The sequence below is a fragment of the Platichthys flesus genome, chromosome 12 (assembly GCF_949316205.1).
Source record: "Platichthys flesus chromosome 12, fPlaFle2.1, whole genome shotgun sequence".
NCBI classification, from domain to species: domain Eukaryota; kingdom Metazoa; phylum Chordata; class Actinopteri; order Pleuronectiformes; family Pleuronectidae; genus Platichthys; species Platichthys flesus.
Window position 1 is genome coordinate 10,281,078 of NC_084956.1, and position 20,700 is coordinate 10,301,777.

General features: G+C 44.8%; 1 protein-coding gene across 1 annotated transcript; it reads left to right on the forward strand.

Moving 5' to 3' along the window:
• Positions 1-1,090: 1,090 nt before the first annotated feature.
• Positions 1,091-20,687, forward strand: lzts2a (leucine zipper, putative tumor suppressor 2a). Its single transcript, XM_062401166.1, has 8 exons — positions 1,091-1,360; positions 12,457-13,080; positions 14,083-14,745; positions 14,865-14,987; positions 15,173-15,319; positions 15,504-16,013; positions 16,424-16,528; positions 16,693-20,687. Exons 2-8 carry the CDS (start codon positions 12,490-12,492, stop codon positions 16,873-16,875), a joined length of 2,322 nt encoding a protein of 773 aa, XP_062257150.1. The 5' UTR covers positions 1,091-1,360; positions 12,457-12,489; the 3' UTR covers positions 16,876-20,687.
• The last annotated feature ends 13 nt before the right edge of the window (positions 20,688-20,700 follow it).

Consider the following 20,700-nt stretch of genomic DNA (forward strand, 5'->3'; position numbering starts at 1 on the left):
AGTAATGGCCAATAGGCAACGTCCAGGTATCGGAATCAGTATCAAGAAGATGTTATAGGAACATTTCTAATGATAACCGACAAACATTAGAGCCAATGCTTCTAACGTGGCTAAAAAATACTAAACCATTTGCTCATTCAATCTTTTTAAATGTAATAAAATGCTGATTTTAATAGTTTATATCATTTTGAATGTTGTTGAATATTGTTTTGACGTCACTTTGAGCTCATGGAAGGTAACATTAGTATTTCTCACTACTTCTTCACTCTTGCTGAGACCTAACAATAACTGCAAATGTTAAAATAAGCATCTGATTAATTCGTGACTACTTGAGAATCAATCGTTTCAGCTCTCATGTGTCTATCTCACATCACACACGTTTCACTTTCCACCATCATCCTCTCAATCTCACCTCAAAAGTCTTCAACCCATCTCAAAGTGCAACAGAACCTCTTCACCAACTTTGGATTTGGCTTCACACTCGTGCTTTACCTGCAGCATCGCTCGTGCTCACCTTCGTGTGCACGAGAGAGCGTGCAGCATGTGCGAGTAGAAGCAGCACAAAGGTGTTATGTAATTTACTGGTTAATTGACCCACCCCCTTCCTCTGTAGGGGCTGCAGCTCTTGTTGTTGTCCTTCTCCGTTGATAATTGCACAAAAGACTGTAACAGTGTTGTTATTTAGACAGACACACACACACACGGATGTGGTAAGAAGGGGGGTGTTCCCCTGATGCATGTGGGCCCATCACACACCCATCAAACTGACCCAGTGGGAAAAACTGCTCAAAAAATGTTTCAATCTGACGCAGGATTGTGTTGATGCAGTGAATATGTATGTGTGGAAGAGAAGAGAAGGGGATGAATGAAGATCAGGCTTAAAAGAGCAGGGGGAGGAGAAAGAGAGAGAGAGGCAGAGTGTGTGTATGTGTGTTAAAAGTAGAGGGAAACTAGAGGCAGGGGGGCTGGCAGACAAAAGTATGAGAGGGGTGGGAGGAATGAGGAGGAGGAGGAGGAGGAGGTGGGGGAGGCGGGGCTAAGGCTGACGGCAGGGAAGGAAAACTGAGAAGAGGAACAGTGGAGTGGAGTGAGAAGAGAGAGGAGGAGGAGGACAGGACAGGAAAATAAGGGGGCTTCCATTTGAAATTCCTCGCGTGGGGATATGAAGTCCTGGAGCAGTGCAGAGGCAACGGCAGGAAGCTGGAGGGTGACAGAGAAGAGGTCGACAACCGAGGGGAAAGAAGGAGGAACGACGAGGAGAATCTGAGCTGAGAGAGACTGGAGGGATTCTTTTTTTCTCCAATTTTTAATTCCTTTGCAAAAGAGACAGACAAGGCAGCGATGCAGGGCTCTCACTGGGGTGAGTGTGTGTGTGTAGGCATGTGTGTGTGTGTGTGTGTCTGTCCTAATCCTCTCTAATTAAGATGGTCTTTGTTTACATGGATTCAAATCAGCTTGAGGAAACTTTGGGTTCACAAGCACCATGAGTCAGTGGGAAGCCACTTAGGAGGGTGTCATTTGCGATAATGCCGTTAAAGGAAGGTGTTAAATGGAAAAGAGTCGGAGACCAAAGTTGTTTGGCAGGCCTGTCCGCACAGAAACACTGATTTAAACAGCACTGGAAACTAGTGGAGGAATGCTGGACAAGGCCAAAAGGTCTGGATGATGACTAAACTAAACTCTGGATAAACTGAGATCAGAATGGTGAAGAATCTCTGGAAAACTGGGTCTCTGGTCCTTTTTTTGCCAGAGATTGATTGAAGGCAGCTGGATGATTCAGAGTCAGCTGACTGGTATTGACTTAAAGTGAGTTTTCTGCAGTTGTTGGGACTGTGGCTGTTCTAACTGACCCCCGGCCTGCAGGGGAAGAACTGGGCTGGTAACTGGGATTTGTTGAGGTGAGATGATGAGGATTTTGGTTGGTGTGTGAGCTTTTTTAATCCCGGCCCTGGGTAATCTGCTCATTACAGACTGTTGGGGGTTATTGATTTGAAATTTCAGCCTAGTAAGAAAAGCTGTTCCACCCTCTGGACAGTTGGCCTGGAGGAGGCAGAAGAAGAAGAGGAGGAGGAGGAGGAGGGTGATATTCAATCTGTCTGCGAACACACACACACACACACACACACACACACACACACACAACCACACACAGTCCCACTGAAGATAAGAAAGAGCAAGAGGCGATATATGCATTCTTCTTCCAAAACAGACAATTAGGATGCATCTCCAAAGTGTGACCCATACAAAACATGTTTTGTTTTTTAATCCAGAGAACTCAAAGGGAATCTTTGATTTTTCTTTTGATGACGAAGCACACGGGCAGACACAGGCTGCTGCTGTTTCTCTTCTGTCTTCCCTACGCGTGTAATTACAAGACTCCTTGTGCGCCTCGGGCCACATATTGTAGTTTCTCATCAAGTTTGTTATGGCCCAAGAGTGATGTGTCAGCAGATATGTTTATAGCAGGAGCGGTTGGAGGGGCCGTCCATTCAAGTCGACTCTTTGTAGTAGCTGCCTGTTTGACTGTGTCATGTCGAGGTTCTCGTTCGAGGGAAGGCTGTAATTACTCACACTGGATTGTGGCGTTGACCTAGAGGGACAGATGCAGGTGTCGAGGCGTTAACGCTGACGTAAAGTTTAAGTCGGGCGCTGAGGTAGAGGGGAGCAGTGGGGACGGACGACCGGTTACCTCATCTGCTCCGAACAAAACAAATGAGCTAAATGTGTGTTGCAGGTTACATACGTAACCCCGTCCAGCTGTGTTGGCTCATGCTTCCTGTGTGCTGTATATATTTACAGTATTAAGAGATAATGAAGTAGCTTGAAATGAAAGGCAACGTGACCGATCTTCTTTCTCTTTCACCTTCAGATTTCCCCTCTATTTCATCCTCTGTACACTGGTTGATAGTCTGTTCCATTTTGGAGGCAAATGGTAAAATAATAACCTCAGCAGGCAACAAAGCCTTTATCGAAATTATCCATGGTTGCTCCTGGATTGACTCTTGGGCCTCTTTTTACACGACAGTCATCTGCAAAGAAAAAACACTGGCGACATTCAAACTTAGCCAGACATGGACAAATGGGACAATTGGACTTTGTCTGAAGTTTGCCTCTCACTTATAAACAATGCAGCAGGAGATCGTACAAGTCAGACATGTTCACAACACGACAGTGTCATCCAGGAAGTATCCAGAATTTTTACTTTGGGGTTGGCAGGAAAAACTCTGGAGAGTATCCGGAGCATTATGCCATCATATCCGGAGTTTCTCACATGTAGCAGGATATGTCAGAGTAACAACTTTTTTAAATTTGCATGTTTAATATCTTCACAAGGTCAAGTATGTTTTTTGTGACACATCCAAATCTGTGACCTGCAGTACAACAATAGCTCAGGTAACGCTCTCTGGGATTTATTAAGTTGATCTGTGCAAATAGATAAAGTAGAAATAATATTGTTTTTACTTAAAAACACTGCCTAGAGATCTAAGTGTGCAGAGATGTCTTTTATCACTTCAGACTCACAGATGCTTCAAGCAGCTTAGCAGAGAACTGGGTGGAGCAGAAAAATGAGTTGGGACTCAGTTTAAGAACAGAACAGAGCGGTGACAAAACATGGGAAGTAACTCCTACAACCTTTCAGCACAGTAGAATCCTTGTGGTTGAGGTGTGACACTGAATAAAATAAAACGAAAGAGGCTACATGTTTTTGTGTTTAGTTGTTTGATCCTGGGATTCCCAATCATTCAGTATTGTATAAGCCGATTCCAAACTGGATTCAGATCTGAGCTCCCATCATTTTCCAGTGGATCCCGTCGAGCTGAATCTCCGGCCAGGTGTTTATGTAAAGCTTCCAGCATGAGAAGCATGGTGGACGGCTGAAGGAGCGAGACGGAGGAAGACTGAGTGAGAGATTAAACGTCGGCCTGGCCTCTGTGCAGTTTGCTGAATGAGTGTTTTCCAAGCAAGTATGTCCCCCCCCCCGCTCCTCCATCTTCCTCGAGTTTACAGAGGTTGTGGACAATATGTCTGAAAACGTCTGCACATGTGCTTCTTTGCAATGTCAGATATTTCCTCAGATGAGTGGAAGTGAATTATACATGGAGGCTGGCACCATTAAAATGAGGCGTCGCTGCTTATGTAATAGTTGCTGTGGAACTCATTTGCAGGGCTGTACTTAGCAGCGTGTGGGTGTGGGTGGGTGTGTGGCATTATGTGTGTTAGGGTCTGATCAGTGTTTTCACGCTGAAGCTGTGACACCTCTGCTAAAATGATTTCTTTTTTTTGAAGCTGATCCGTGTCAGATAGTGTCGCGTCAGTGAAGCCCGGTCGTAAGGAAACTGCTCTGCTGCAGTCGTGCATCCTGTCACCGCCAGCGCCTCGCTCTCCCTCGCATTGTGGGTCACGTTGTCAGTCAAAGTGTGGCTGCTTTCAGCGTGAGATAACAGGCTCTTTCTCTCTGCTCCCTGCCCTCTGTTCCACTGAAACAATGGCTCTCCACTATGCATGCAGCGAAAGCAGCAGGGGGGGAAGGAAGGGAAGTTTAGGAGGGAAAAACTTTACTCTTCTCGCCGCTGTTGGGACAATGAGTGCACCAGGATTTTCCAAAATCTGGTATACAACCACGCTAAGACAGGATTACCTGCTCTCGCTCTGATAAGAAATTGTTGCCACTGTATTAAGTCCATAAGTCATTGATCCTCACAAACAGTAGTCCACAGGCCAGACTAATCCCCATCTCTACCACTGGCATCCTCGGTATTTCCAGTGTCTGCGGGTCTGACCACTGGCCACCGCTGGATAACTGTCAGTGGCTGGAGAACCTCCTGGAAAATCCGACATGTGGAGCGGACCAGGAATGTCAGCCATCCTCCACTTTTTCACATACTGGTGCCTCGATTTCCTGTGGTGCCAGCTGACTGCAATCCAACAGCTTTACTGCTGTGGGAGGCTTTGTCCAGAAAACATCTTAATTGATCAGAAGGTTCCTACGTTAATTTAAGATTTTACCAGTTCTCAGTGTGTACAGCTGTTCCTGTTTAAAAACATTTAAAGAGATTTAGACTTGTACTCCCCTTTGTTTTGCAGTCTCATTACCTTTATTTAACGTTGCCAAATGATTTTATCAATCTTTGCTTCCTACCATGCTCTACTTTTAATCCAGGCATGTGTGTATGTGTAGCTTTAATGTTTGCTTGTGCACATAGCAGAATGAATATTTTATGACCAAACCATTAATAGCACAGTAAAGGTCACATAAGTCCTGCAAAACCATCCTATAATGTAAAATTACCGAAATATAATGTTTTAATATAAAAAATTCCCAAAAGGTTTCACTATTTCTTTGATATTTTGGAAATGCTGCTTCTCTTGATGACTGAGAAACATATTTGAAGATATTTAGATTTTTTATTTATTTATAGTATCAATACTGAAACTTTGCACTGGTTTCCAAAGCTGGCCAATTGTGATGTTTAGACAAAATAGGAACATTCCAGTCATTTTCTAGATATGGCTAATCTTGACATGGGCAAAGATATTTCATTGGCTACCTCAACTGTTTTAATTAGCTGATGCTCTGCAGAGAAACAGGAAGACACACAGTTCATTTCACTGTCCCTCAAATAAGCGTTTGACTGACAGTTTGCGTCCCTGAATGACCACAGTGTTTTCACAAGGCTCTGTCGCTACTTTCGTGTCATTCCCGTCTAACTGAATCTCGTTTCAATAGATGCTCTCCTGCTGCTCTCTGCCTCAACCCCCACAGGGACTCGGCGAGTTCCTCTGCAGTTATGTGTGCGCTTCCATAGAAAGAGACGGAGGCCTCGGTCACCCCGCTCTCCGGCAGCCTCTCAGGTCCGAATTGAGGCCAGATGCTTTGAGATGCTAAGGAGCCAACCTGCCCGCTGTCAGCCGATCACAAGCCTCCCACTCCCTCATTCACCTATTCAATCACTCATTTCTCTTTCTTCCTTCCTTCCTTTTTCCCACTACTCCTCTCTCATTTTCGCCCCGTGCATGGCCTCCGCTGCCATGGCGACGCCTCTAAACAGAGCTGGAAACTAAAGTCTGCAGAACCAACCAGCCGGTTGTAAAAGAAAGGGAAGGGGGAAAAAAACAGGACTGAGGAACCTGTTGCCAATTACTCATGCACAGACTCACTTTTTTCGAAACCGTATTTTCTTCCTTTGTTTTACCTCAGAAAAACCTGCTTTGATAAAGTCGGTGCCCCGCGGCAGCCCGGACGCTCGGGCAGCGTGAGTTAAGCTACAATGTCGACCACGTCCCTCTGCCAAAGAGGACAATGTCTCTCTGATTTGAGCAGAAAAAGATTCGGCACTGAGGCGCGGCGTTAATGAGGAATGAGTAGGTTTGCATGCATTCAGAGATCTCACACACACACACACACACACACTCACACACATTCTCTCACACACACAAACAAAGGCAAGCCATGTGGGGGAAGGTGACAGTGAGCGACCACTCAGACAGACGGTCATTGTGTTGGAATGGAGGCATAATATAACCTCAGGTCTTCTGGCAAAACATTAAAAGACTTCTCTCCTCGTTTTACAGTGGAGTGGGCTTACTTCATTTCAATACCATTTACTTTGCCGTTTTTGAAGTTTTACTGCGGTGTTTGTGTGAGTAGATGCCTGACGAATAAATGGGCGAGCAGATTAGGTGCGGACTGATTGACATGCTGAGGTATTGCGTGCGCCTGTGTCGCTCTTGTTCATACTTGTGGATTTCCTTTTTGAGTACCCAGCGAGGATTATCATGGATCACCTGGCACGTTTATTTTCTCTATCCGTCTTTCTCCCCCACTAGTCTCGGGATTAATCGAGGCCACCCCTGCCTTGGAATGAGTATTTCTGCTGGTCCAAACAAGTTCTCAACAATTTCACCTATAATCAGAACAGTTTTGATCCTCGTCCGCACGTTTCCTGCTCCACTCTCTCAATTTGATACTTTCCACCTGTTGCTCTCATCTTCACGTTGGCTTTGCATTCGTTTAGTCACGCTGTGGTGTTGCTGTTAAAGAAGGGCCAGATGAAAATCTAGCCGGCACAGACCAGCAAGGAGGGGGGAAGGAAAAAAGACAGAGTGACAGAAGAGCGGTGGAGCAATAATCCAGCACAGGAGGCAAGGAAGAGGAAACGGGTGAAAATGAGCAGGGACAGGAAAGAGGGATGAAATCGGAGGAAGGAGGTGAAAGAGCCTGAAAACACAGCAGTTAATCAGGAAGATGTCACCTTTATAAAAGGTTAAAGCTGCTCTAATCAGGATCAAATTACTGTAACGTGGAACAGGGTCGGCCCTGGAGATCAGTCCACAGAGAATCAGAATGACACTGTGCATACCTCATACGTCAAGGCCCGATAGTCGCCTTATGAAACAACCTTTAGTTTCACTAGATCTGTATTTTTACTCATATCTGATTCTGTGTCAAATTGCACAAACATCTATAAATATCCCCTAAACATTGGCTGTATTTTTCCATCAATACCCTTGAGTTATTCTACGAGAAATAAAGGAAAACTTTGAAAAACATCCTATCTTTTACTGTTTTTCTGCACCAGAATCTAATGGGTGCTTCCTTGGGACATGCACCATCCTTCCACAAAATTTCATGGAAATTATTTTAGTAGTTTTTGCATAATCCTTTTTGTTTAACATAAATTATTGCTTAACCAGTTGATAAAATAATCCGTTAATTACTCATAGCGCTAAACCTTACTAATCCTAACCCTATCGAAAATAATGATTTGTTTCAGCCCTTTCTTATTTATTACTTTTTTTGTGATTAATGTGTTGGCAATGGAAGCATGAATAGTTGTTATGCTGCTATTGAAAAAGCAGAACACTTTGTCCTGATTTGTTGGGTCAATCATGTCCTGTTTGGCTTCACTCTGGAACTCATTTGCAACATGCAGCTCTAACCTCCCTGGTTTCACTGGACTGAGAAAACACCATCTTGGGTTGTTTTCATAGTTAAATCTAACATCCACTGAAACTTTGTAATTCTCTCCTCTTTTTCCTTAAACGTTACATTATCTGAAAACTGCCACATGCGGAAGGAAAATGAAAAACAAGAGAAAAGTCAAATCATTGACATGTTTGGTACTGAGCAGTAGAATAGATGGTGTATGTTGGACTTGTGTGCTCTCCAAATAATGACCAAACAGGATTATAGATGCCGGATTTTCCAGAGAGCTCGGGCCTCTTTGGAGCCTCCCTTTGGACTACCTGGCATCGGAATTCCCCTATACCCCCAACCATCACCTCCACCCACCCGCCTTTGTGTCCTCACCCCTGAAACCCCCTTCCTTTTCTTCCCTCTTCGTCTCGCTCTTCGGTCTCCCTCCTGACTCACAGCAGAGGCTCCGGAAAAGCTGGAAGGTTTGCGTGTGATTGCAAAGGGCGATCTGGTGCTGCGGAATAATGGGCTTCCTCTCCTGAGTAATACCGCTGTTATTAACAGACTTATCATAACGGGATTATTTCCCCATGATAGACTCCCACTCCTGGATCTTGTTAGAGAGATACCTGGGAACTTCTTGCGTCTGTCAGTAGTGCTCTCACTCATCCTCGGCCAGTTGGTGCCCTGTGGAGGGTAAACTCTCTAAAACCCTTGGTTTATTTTCAGCCCCTGTCTGAGGCAGTGAGGCTGCCTTTGAGCCATCCGGCATCATTTAATAGTTGTAGAGTGTCAGGATGCAGTGTAAAGTGCCCCTGGTTTGACCCCATAATAGCTGGCAGAAACACTACAGGAGTCTATTTTTGAATATCGAATAAAATGCCTCGCCGAGAGAACTACTCATGAAAGACTATCAGAAGGATTTCAGGCACTTGAGATGTTTTCTATATATAGTGACCATGACTGGTTCCTCTCTGCCCGTCTTGTGCTGCTGACAACAGAGAAGGATGCGCATAATCAGGAAGGTGGTGGAGGCGAGGCTGCAGAGATGGAAAGGGCATTTTCACATTGTCAGAGGAATGCAGCTGAGGAGGGCAGGAGGAGGGCTTCAATAACTCTTGAGAAATAGCCACTGAGCGAGATCAGAGGGGGAAATTAGCTTTTGAGATTGGTTGCCCGAGTACCCAGAACAAAAACAGACCCTTGGAGGTCACAGGGGTGGGAGGGGAGAATCAGACCAGCTCCCCTCTACTCATTGGGGGATCGCAGGGTTACGGCTGTGGGGGTCACGGTTGACGTTCTCACAGGGTTGTTAATTCTATTATCCCTGCCTGAGAGGTCCTTGTCAGGGCTGGGAGGTGGGGAGGCTGGATAAGAAGGTGAAAGGAGGGTGAGACGCATGATTAAAAACATTTCTTGCATGGGAAGTTCACATCACATACCACGCTTTATCTCCTGATTCATGTGTACTCATGTGTCTCTTTTTAACTCCTTCTCAATCACTGCATTTGTATATTTATATAGCAACCCTCAAGTTATATGTAGAGATGCATGATCTTGTAGAAATATTACAATTTGATGAAACAATAAGTCACAATAACTGTTCATTTACTTCCTGCTTGCCCTCTTCACCTCTTAATCCCTCCACAATCAATTGCTTCTTATTGATCTGTGCGTTTTCTTCAATATGTTTAAACTAAACTAGTTTGTATTGATTTGAGTGCCACATGGTTTGTTTCACAGAACCATCTGGGAGAGCAGGCACTTTCAAAAAAATACTTGGCAGGTGATAGGATGATCTCTCAAGTAGTCGATAACAAACCAAGAGTTTCCACAGTCTACAATTCAATAACCTGAATTTGAGGCCTTAAAACATTTTAAATTTGTTAAAATACACTAGGTCTTAAATACATTTAGGTTAATTTAATGCTACTTCTGTTGCACATTAAAAATTATTTATTAGAGTTGTGTTTGGGCATCATGTATAGTTAATAATGTTCCCTTGCGTGCTAGTTCTTTCTCAACAATACAGATAAAAACATGCTGGATGAAATGAATAATAGAACTACAAACAAGAACAATGTGGAACTGACAACAGAGAGTCTACAAACACCCCACTTAGAATTTATAGCATTACATTCAGCTTGGCTGTGGGAAATTTGGATACTCACTGTCTTTGCATAGTTTGTTAGATAACTCAGCCTTTTGAGGGTCATTCTCTATTCGGCTACTTCATCTTATCTTCAATTATGGGTCTAATAATAAGTAATTCTGGGACTCTGATATTTCTTCATATCTGTCGTACATGATGTAGGTCTTAAATTTCCCTCGTTGTGGTCTTATAAAGACTTAAATCTATCTTGAAGAAACCTTGCAAACTATCGCTTCTCACTGTCGTCACACCACAGACACACTCATAGCTGCCAGTAGTTCCTCCCTCACATGACCTTTTGGTCTGAAACACTGTGTCTCTGCCTCTTTGAGCCTTGCAAGGTGGATTCTGACCGGGGAGAAATCCATCCGCCTCGCTAGAGTTAGTTTTATGGCGTGTTTTTAAATCACCTCTACTCATACCTTGCAATACTTAAAGGCAAATAGGGAGATTAGGGTCAGTCCATCCTCAAAGGAATTTACCCTGTTGAGCCTAGTTGTGCACATGAAAAGTGAAAGAAGTAAGAGGAGTTGTTTTCTCACCTCCCAATTGGCTTATCGCTAACTATAGTGGGCGTGGGCACCAGATTACAACTGATAACAAGTAAAAGCATTAGTGTGCTTCGAGCTTAGTTTTTTTTTTTGGAGCTTTGAAAAGCATCTTAAAATCGTTACTTTCCCAAGCTGGAATTGCGGCTTTGGGGTGAAGTGACACTCAAATGTCCAAATCCCCCAGTGAAGGCAGTTTCATCATTTGGAGCTTCTATTGCAGCATTCTGATTCCTTTTCTTCACAATGTTTTGTACTCGGCTCGATTGCTCGTGTTTCACTTGTGCTGTTCCACCAGGAAATGTAGATCAAAGCAGATATTTACACTTCAAGTCTATTTTCTACCACTTTACATAACTGCAGGGATTGTGTATTGGACTGTGAGCATTGTTAAAATGCAGGCAACCTCAAACTCAAACAGGGCCTGAACACCTCCTTTGTGTACACACACACACACACACACACAAACGCACACACACCGAGAATTGAAGCTGCCTCTGCAAACGTGCTGCTCACACTGCACCTCCTGCATAGACTTGAGCAAGACACATTTCTATGGAATCAGGCAACGCGGTGCTATCTGATCTAATTCCTTGATTCAATTGTGCTTCAATAAACAAACTATGCCCCCTTTCTATTTTGACATTTACTTTGGAGGCCATACGCTTCCTCTGGGACTTTCTTGATTGATGCACTGTGTGTGCGTGTGCGTTTCTATGGGTGTCAGTTTTTATGACAGTGTTAGTCCTGGCAGACTGAGTGCAGCCATAGCTGGCGTGGATTATTCCACTTGGCCAGACGGATTTGGGCTTGGCACGCCAGGCTCAGGATATGTGTCCCCACTCTGTCCCCGCAGGCAACCAACACTGATAATACTATCTGCAAATGGAAGACCTTAATCTGCTGCCACTTACTGTGTTGTAGTAATGTGTATCCATGTTTCTCATCCTAAAAATAGTGGCTCGCTCTTTTCAAAGAGTTTTTTTTTTTCACAGGCCTGTGAGCATTGTGACCGTGCATCAGGAAAGTGACTGGATTTCAAACGCCTTTAGAAGTAAGACACAGATGACTGCGCACAGGTTCAGCCGAGGACTTGCAGGGAAAATCACAGAGCAGCTGCAGACTGTGATGACCATGACTCATTCGAACTCTCTCCGTCTGTGTCGTCCTCGGTTTCTACTAAATCCATCCTCTTTATTTTTTTTATCTTCCTGCCTCGTTAATGACTTGGACAATTAGCGGTGGCGTCGCTAGAGATGCAGAGTGTATTTAATGAAGGATGAGCCCTCACGGGGAAGAAGTGGGGGTCTGGGGACCTGCTCCGTCTGGAGGAAGATCTCAAATGAACAGCTGTAAAGTGGCTGCGGCTAATGAGTTCTGCGAGTGACAACCGGCTGGGAGAAAAATCAATAAATGATTGTTGCTAAGAGGATTGTTTTTAATCATAGGTTTGGCACGTACACAGTGAATCTATCTTCTTTCATTGAAGTTGAGGCATTTAATCATTTCAATACAAACCCTTTAATAACAATAACATTAGCCTCATAATTCAACACTGACAATAAAGAACTGCTTGCAACCTACCACCTAATGAGTCTCATTCATATCATTCTTTACACATGGATGTGATTTGAGTGTCAGCGACCTGCAGGAACCATAGAGATTGTGTTTACTTGGAAAAGCACTGGTGTAAATGATAATATCTTCAAGGGAGCATGTGTGATATTCACATCTGTTGCACATAGAATATGAATTTGACAGTTCTCTCTGTGTTTTCTCTCTCTCTCTCTCTCTCTCTCTCTCTCTCTCTCTCTCTCTCTCTCTCTCTCTCTCCTCAGAGTGTGTGGTGTGTCTGACAGCGTCGGGCTGCCATGGCTCTGGTTCAGGCACTACCAGTGACCGTGACTGACCACTCCAATCCAGGTCTCGAAGTCCAGCAGTGTCGGCCGCTATCATCCCACTCCCCCTCAGGCCCCTGCTCTGTCCCCTGTGGGCCCTGCAGCTCCGGGACAGCCATGGGTTCTGTCAGCAGTCTCATATCGGGCCGGACGTACCAGGAGAAACACTGCCGGGCCGCAAGCGAGTTCGCCACCAAACCACGGCGCTCCACACCAGCTACCAGCTGCTTCCGGCTTCAAGATAACACTCTCCGCAGCGGGAGCTCTTTAGAGCAGTTGCTGGTTATCAGCCACCAAACGCAGCCTCAGGCCCACGTTCTGCCCCCGCCGCTGCCCACCAAGAAGCAGCCTCGGCCCGGAAACTCAGCTGCAACAGTGGGTGGCATTAATGGGAACTTTGGGTACGTGAGCGATGACGTGGTGGTCGGGGACTGGAACGACAACCTGGTGGCAGCTGCAAGCCCCTGCAGTGACTCAGAGGAGCAAAGGGAGAACAGGACACTGAACGGCAACATTGGAGGACCTCCACCCAAACTCATCCCAGTGTCTGGACAGTTAGAGAAGGTAGGAGAAGGAGGTCGTAGAGCGACACCGACAATTTTTTGTTTTATGCATTTTACTTTATTATTAATTTGTTTTTGATAGTATTGGGATATGTATAAAGTAGAAACACTACCTCCCTGAAATTGATGTATTATCACTTTCACATACATTATTACTTTGACAAAGACAAAGCTGAGATTGGACTCAAGGTATTTGTTCACAACATGTGAGTATCATGCGATATGCGAGTATCTCTAAAAGGCAACTTTAAGAAGACACCTTACCAGCTCCATGCTGTGTAACTGACCATGAACTCTGCCCTGAAGATATTTATTGCTAAAATGTTAAATTACATTTTCATTTAATATCATAGTGAGGACATTTTTTCTCTGTCCCCTCGTGAACACACACTGTCCCCATGAAACACTTATGCAGACATGAGCGTTTCTGCCCCTTGTGCTGAAACCTTTGACAGCAGGTTACCTCAGCTGTCTAATTGGCTCTTTATTTCCATCGATTCAGGGAAACGCTTAATCATTGGCCCGACAGGCTCAGATGGATCATTTGACAGCTCCTCACCTTGCAGACAGATCATGATGATCAATGTCAGAGCTCACTCACATTCAGCTGCGATGTAGTTAGTGAACCCAGAGGATGGTTGCTAAGCAAAATACTCACAGAACGTGAGGAGCTGTTGACTCACTCTGTCTTTGTCTCGTCTCTTCCTCTCCGCTCCTCCTTCCCCTCGTTGTTTTTCTGCCCTTCAATCAGATTTTCTCTGGACTCTCCTCCCATTCTCCCTCTCATTTCCCTGTCCCTTCATCTTGAAAATTACTTTTTTTAAGATTGCTAAATGAAGCCCATGAATATCAATTAACCCAAATTAAAATAATCAGAGCCTGGAGGGGTGACCTGCCGTCGGATCACTCACCCCTCGATAATGAGTTTATTTGACTGTTTCTATTCGCCCAGCTTTAGTATTTTTCAATTAATAATGTTGTTCTTATAATGCTGTGCTTTCAGAATATGGAGAAAGTGCTGATCCGCCCCACAGCGTTTAAACCCGTCATTCCCAAGAATCGTCACTCTGTGCAGTACCTGTCACCGCGGCCAGGGGGAACCAGTCTGTCAGAGAGCCAGGCCAGCCTCAGCCTCCTGCTGCCCCTCGGAGGAGCCAACATCTCCAGCAGCACCAAAGTTAATGGAGGGAGCAGCAACTCCAGCACGGAAGGGAAACGCAACTCCTACAGTGGTGGTCGCAATCCTCGGAGCAGCCAGTCCTGCTCCATGTCAGATTCAGGGAGGAACTCCCTCTCCAGCCTCCCCACTCACAGCAGTACAGGCTACAGTCTGGCCCCCAGTGAGGGCTCCAGCTCTGGATCTGGCTCCGGGGGCCAGCTGGAGCCTGTCACAGGTCTGGGTCGAAACACTTCAGGTGGAAGTGGGAGCCACGGTCACACTAACTCGGACAGTGGACGTTCCTCATCCAGCAAGAGCACAGGCTCGGGGTCGCTGAGTGGGCGCGGGCAGCCCCTGTCAGACAGCGGGTCCTGTGGCCACTCGCCACCCCTGGTGGAGGGTTACGAGGCGGTAGTGAGGGAGCTGGAGGAGAAGCTTAGGGAACGAGACCTGGAGCTCCAGCAGCTCCGGGAAAATCTGGATGAGAATGAAGCTGCTATCTGCCAGGTGAGACATGAAGCCGTTCGCCAAACCACATGGATCGAACTGTCTTTCGAAACACCAAAGAAAGAAGTTGATGTGCTTCAAATACAGATGAAGAACTCACACAAGTCTTTTGCTCTCAGGTGTATGAGGAGAAGCAGCGGCGCTGTGAAAGAGAGATGGAGGAGATGAGACAGAGCTGTTCCTCGAAGATGAAGCAGGCCTCTCAGAAAGCCCAGAGGGCACAGCAGGTGTTACAGTTACAGGTATGTTAAGAATTTAAAAACCTCTCAAAACATCTACTGTATACAATCAATCATCTTCCCAGAGTCACTGTCCTGCTTTTCAGTTTTTTTTTAACATATTCAATGTCATAACTGAGTCAACACTTAAATGGCGAGTTAAGAGATTTGCTCCAAGTTTGAAAGGACACGTCTCTGTGTGTCGTCAGGTATTTCAGCTACAGCAGGAGAAGAAGAAGCTGCAGGAGGACTTCTCCTCGCTGCTGCAGGACAGAGAGACGCTGGAGAGGAGGTGTGCCACCATCCAGAGGGAGCAGACACAGCTTGGGCCACGTCTGGAGGAGACAAAGTGGGAGGTGAGAGTCAGTGATTAAAGGAACCAACAATAATGAGCTGCTATGTTCCTATTTGAGTTTTATCAGAGAACCAATGCTGCTTTTCCTTCCCCATTTCTTTCTCACTTCATTTTTCTAGTCATCTCTCAATTGTTAATGCACTAATACAAGCTGACAAACATTTCCTCCTCTCTCCCCCTTCCAGGTGTGTCAGAAGTCAGGAGAGATCTGCCTCCTGAAACAGCAGCTGAAGGAGCTCCAGTCAGAGCTGAGCCAGAAGGCAGGAGACATTGTTGTCCTGAAGGCCCAGCTCAGAGAAGCCCGGTCGGAACTGCAGGCCAGCCAGGTTCGATCCCAGGAGGCCCAGGCGGCCGTGCGGACGCGATCACTGGAGCTCGAAGTCTGCGAGAATGAACTCCAGAGACGCAAGAGCGAAGCGGAGCTGCTGCGGGAGAAAGTGGGCCGCTTGGAGGATGAGTCGGCCCGGCTCCGTGACACTCTGTCCAATCACACCTCAGTACCTGGAAATGCAATCATGAAGGGGCAATGTATAAACCTGTCCCTACAACACGGCAGAGGTGTGGCAGGAAGGACCGGTCCCAGTCCTTCTCTGTACCGAGATGGGGAAGAGACTCATTTGGTCTGGGGCGGAGAGAGTGATGAGGCCAAGGCTCAGAGACAGAATGCAGAAACAGTGTTGGGACTCAGGCAACAGGTACAAGATTTTGCTAGTACTGAATTAGATTTAGTCAAGAACTGGGATTAAATACATAATTTCCATGTTGTGCTACTTTGTTCTTCAGCTCCATCACATTTCAGAACAATCTGCTTTTTATTTTTACTTCTCTTCTTTTATTTCACATTTGTAGTTGTTGATTTGAGGATTAAAGAGAGAATATACGATAAGTTGTAGATCAAACTACAAAACAGTCTATAAGGTGGTTAAAAGAGGGTCCTTCTCTATTAATATTAATAATTAATCAATGCTACCCTATTGATAACTGAATAGTTTATTATATAATTATATATATTTTATTCAAGCTTGTTGACAAAAATACACATACCGTACATATACAGTACATATCCACACAGGTGTACAAGAAGTTCTTTATGTCTTTTCCTCAGATGGACAGAGTGAAGGCTGAGCTCATGTACGAGAGGAGGACGAGTGAAGAGCACCTCTCTCGGTTCGAGGATGAGAGGAGGGTGTGGCAGGAGGAGAAGGAAAAGGTAAAACGGAAGAAGAAGAACCAGTCATTCACTCTCAGCCTTCATCATGTGCATTTTTTTGTTCATGGTGGTAAATGCATAGACATCCAGGTGGATATATTGATTGATTTCTCAAACTTCCCCCACATACTCACATGCGTTTTTTTTTTTTTTCTTTCACCCAGGTCATCCGCTACCAGAAACAGCTGCAGCAGAACTACATCCAGATGTACCGCCGAAACCGGGACCTTGAGCGGGTGATGAGGGAGCTGAGTCTGGAGCTGGAGAACAGGGATATGGAGGACTATGAGGTTCACAGCGGCAGCAACGACATCCACTTTGAGGAGATCACGGCCACTGAGATCTAGACACACACACACACGCACTTGCAGTAATATGAGCACAGGAACCCACACACATAAATCTTGAACTCTTCGACATGGTTTTACCTGGACCACTGAGCTCTCACCACTTATCACTGTCAGAACCTAAATCGCCCAGAGGTGAATTCTCACTCCAATAAATCCTCACAAGGTGTCCGGCCCCAGAGCTTTCAATGAGTTTCATCCCAATCCAAAGCCAGCACAAAGACTTCTTTCCTTCTGTTGAAAAAGCAGTTTTTAAAAAGTGTTTCTTTAGCAGACCACGTTCAAATCAGGGTATCGAAGATCTGCGGGAACTTAAAGCAAAAAATGTTACTGCGCGTGGAGTTGCACTTTTTCCTGGTAGCACGTAAGGTTTCAGGCAGCGGGCCACCAGCATGCACGTGATGATGCATCATGACAATTAGTCCTGTCAACATCAACGCCACCACTGTTGATCACCTGTCCAAGCTGTGCTCATTCTCAACTCCATAGACATATATATATGAAGATGGATGACACTTCCCCACTTCCTCCAAAAGATGAAGCTACAATTTCCCGGATATGCTTTAGACGTGATTTGGAACCGGACTCTCCACAGTAGTGATTCAGGGATGGATAAGTCATTCTCAGCTTTCAAACCATGACGTTTCACCCCATTATGTTGCATCCAATTATTAACAAAAAATTCACACTAACTAACTAACCTACGTGTGATTAGAACTACTGAAATGACAAAAAACTTTGTTTAGCTTAGACTCTTCAGTTTGGTCTGCATCCCATCCATTTAAGCCTAGTTCACACCATACGATGTGTAGCCCTATTTGCAACTCGCCAATAAAATCCCCCGATCGGTGCAGATCTGCAGTTGCTAATTACAAACATCAGCAAAGTGTTTCAAGCTCCTATCACATTTCCAGATGTAGTCGGAGTCTGCAAAAACTCCAGCCAATCAGAGTGTAGGACGTGATGAGGTGCCCTCTGATCTTTGTCAGTAATTGGCGACAAAACAAGCAAGTTCAAAACCTAGCAGAGCAGCAGCATGTCGGGTTCGGACAGAAACAAAAGGTGAATGCCTGACTGGTCGGTCAGGCTCGGTTAAATTTAGGCCTCGAACAGGCTTGGAAAGAAAAAACAGGACCCGAGCTGCTCTCTCTTCTTTACAACTGTCTCCACTGAACCGTTTCACCTCCTCCAGCTTGATGTGTCATTCGGAGAGCAGGATGGATCTCTTAGACGGTGTCCTCTTTTTATGATTAAAGAAACACTCGTCAGGGTTTGTCCGAGGGAAAAGAGCAGTCGAGTAGCGCAAACTCACAGCGACTGCAAGTCTCCTGATCACAAGATACAAGTTGTGTTGTGTTCGCTGGCCAGTGATCTGCTGTCTGAGTCCTGTAGTGTTAACTTGGCTTAACTTTTAAGGAAGCGAAGTATATGAATTATACTGCAGCCAGCCAACAGGGGGCGATCAAGATGATTTGGCATCACTTTCAGGGCCACTTCATTTCATCCATCTTCATATACAACACAAAATGTAACTGCTAAAAGGGATGCAACACTATAACATCCGCTGTTTGTATTTGATAGTGTTGAGATGATCAGTAGATCACTTCATGTTATACAGAGGATAAGAATACTTTAGTTCTTGAGGTATTTCCTCAGCAGTGTGTATTTGAAAAGGAATGTATTGTGACTGTTACCACTCCAGAGAAATGCAGTATAAATGGGCAACAGAAGAATCGGCTCACCGAGGGATACGCAGGATTATTTTGCACAACTTCCCTTCCTCTCTCCAGTGAAGCAAGCGATCACACTCAAAACAAACCAGGCTTTACATTTGGCTCTTGGTTTGCTTACACGTGGACGTCGTTTTCTGCCCTTTCCCAAACCACAGAGGATGTAGAGGCTCGGAGTTCAAAGGAAAACGGTTTATTTGAACGCCCGGCCATGTTTTCTAGACCACCAAGAGTCTCTGCTTTTGCACTTGATCAAGGTGTCAACTCATTCACAAGCTCTGACATAAACATTTACATTTTTGTGTAGCACGAGGAAGCAGACTGTAGCATGGTAGATATCAACAGGATGCTGCTGATTCTCCTTTTTCTCTGTCTTCTTCCGCCTTTGTCTCTCTACTATCTCTATATCTGCTCTTTTCTCAGCTATTTTTATAACACTGAAAAGCACCTCCGCGGTCGGTATCAGGAAACTGTAAATGGAGCAAATTCCTTCAGTTTGGTCACCACGTCACTCAGAGATATAAGCCAGTGTTTAAACCATAGGCATGAGTTTCCATTTATTCAGCTTCTCTCCCATTAGTGCTCTTTATTTGGCTTTTGGCAGCCAAAAGCCAAATAACATTTTTTTCGAAGTCTTCCTAGTCTCCCCCTCTAGACTATAATCTTCCATGACTGCTAATACAAGTAGCGCGACTGGCATGTCTGCATGTCTTTGTTGTATCAGATTTCAGAAGACGCTGGCTCAGTTTGCCTTGAGATGGGGATTTGCAGATGCAGTAGCTCCAGCACTGAACGCCCTCGAGGCGGGTCGGCTGTTAAAGCCCTGAATATAAACCGATGAGGAGGATGTTGGGTCGCTCAGATTGGCCACAGCGGCGTGGCGGGTCTCTATGGAAACAATACTAACGTGCTGAGAACTTTATTTTACAAAGAGTCTATATCACGGAATAATAGCTAAATGGAAATCTATATAATGGAGGAGATCTTGTATATTTTTTATATATAGCACCTGAAGATATTTTGTTGTAGTACTGGTATAAGTGTGGGTTTAATATGCAAATTATAAAGACTTATATATATACATATATATATCACATACCAATATTTCAAATGATGGATCAATTACAAATGGAGGCAGCAGCATAGACAGAGTGCACCTAATACTGTAATGCATGAGAATCTGTTTACAATATATAACCTGTGTGACACAAACTTACATTATCTGAAGACCAAACTTTGCAGCTGGTAAAGCAGTTAGAAGCTTTTATTTATGGTTCAGGTTTGACCTGTTGTCTCTCCATTCTTATTGATCTGTCACTTGATGATCATAGAGTCACAGCGGTCCGTGTCCTCATTGTGCGTTTCGCCCTTCATGAGACGGGTCAGTGACGTCTTCACCGAGTCCAGGTTGGAGCTGATGTGATGTTTCCCATTCTCGGAAATCCAATTTAAATCAAACCTCTTCTAAAGATAATATGACCGGTCTGTGTTTTGCAGGACGTTACCACATTTAACGTGGCTTAAAGACATGTTTCAGGATATTAAAAAAGTCTGCACTGTGCATATATTGTTAACATGCAGCTATGGGAAGTGACTTTTGAATGGAGCAAGATTGTCCAACCATATTCACTTTGTTAACCAGACGTAGACTGTTACTCACTCCCCACAGGTTAACAGACAAACGACAAGCACAGGTGTTGCACATCAAACCGACTCCCAAAGGTTCTGTGTTCACGCAGGACCCCCACTCATTCGTCATATCTCATTCCTCCGTATTGTTGCGTAAGCGTTTTCTGTGTAAATATGTAAAACACTAAATAGTATAACAGAGTGACATTGTTGAGACCAAGTGTCTGTTTTCGAGCGTAGCCACTGTGATTAGACCAAAGCAACGTAACACATTTCTTTCTTCTTTTTTTTGTGTGGCAGTTTTCTTTTCATCCCTTTGTGCATATCTTTGTTTCGCTTTCGTTGCGTCCTCCATAATTCATTAAGTATGTAGTTGTCCATGTATATTTTTACGTGTACATTTCTTGTACAAATGACTGTGTTTTTAATTAAAGAACAAGTTGTCACACCTCAGACTGACTGTTGA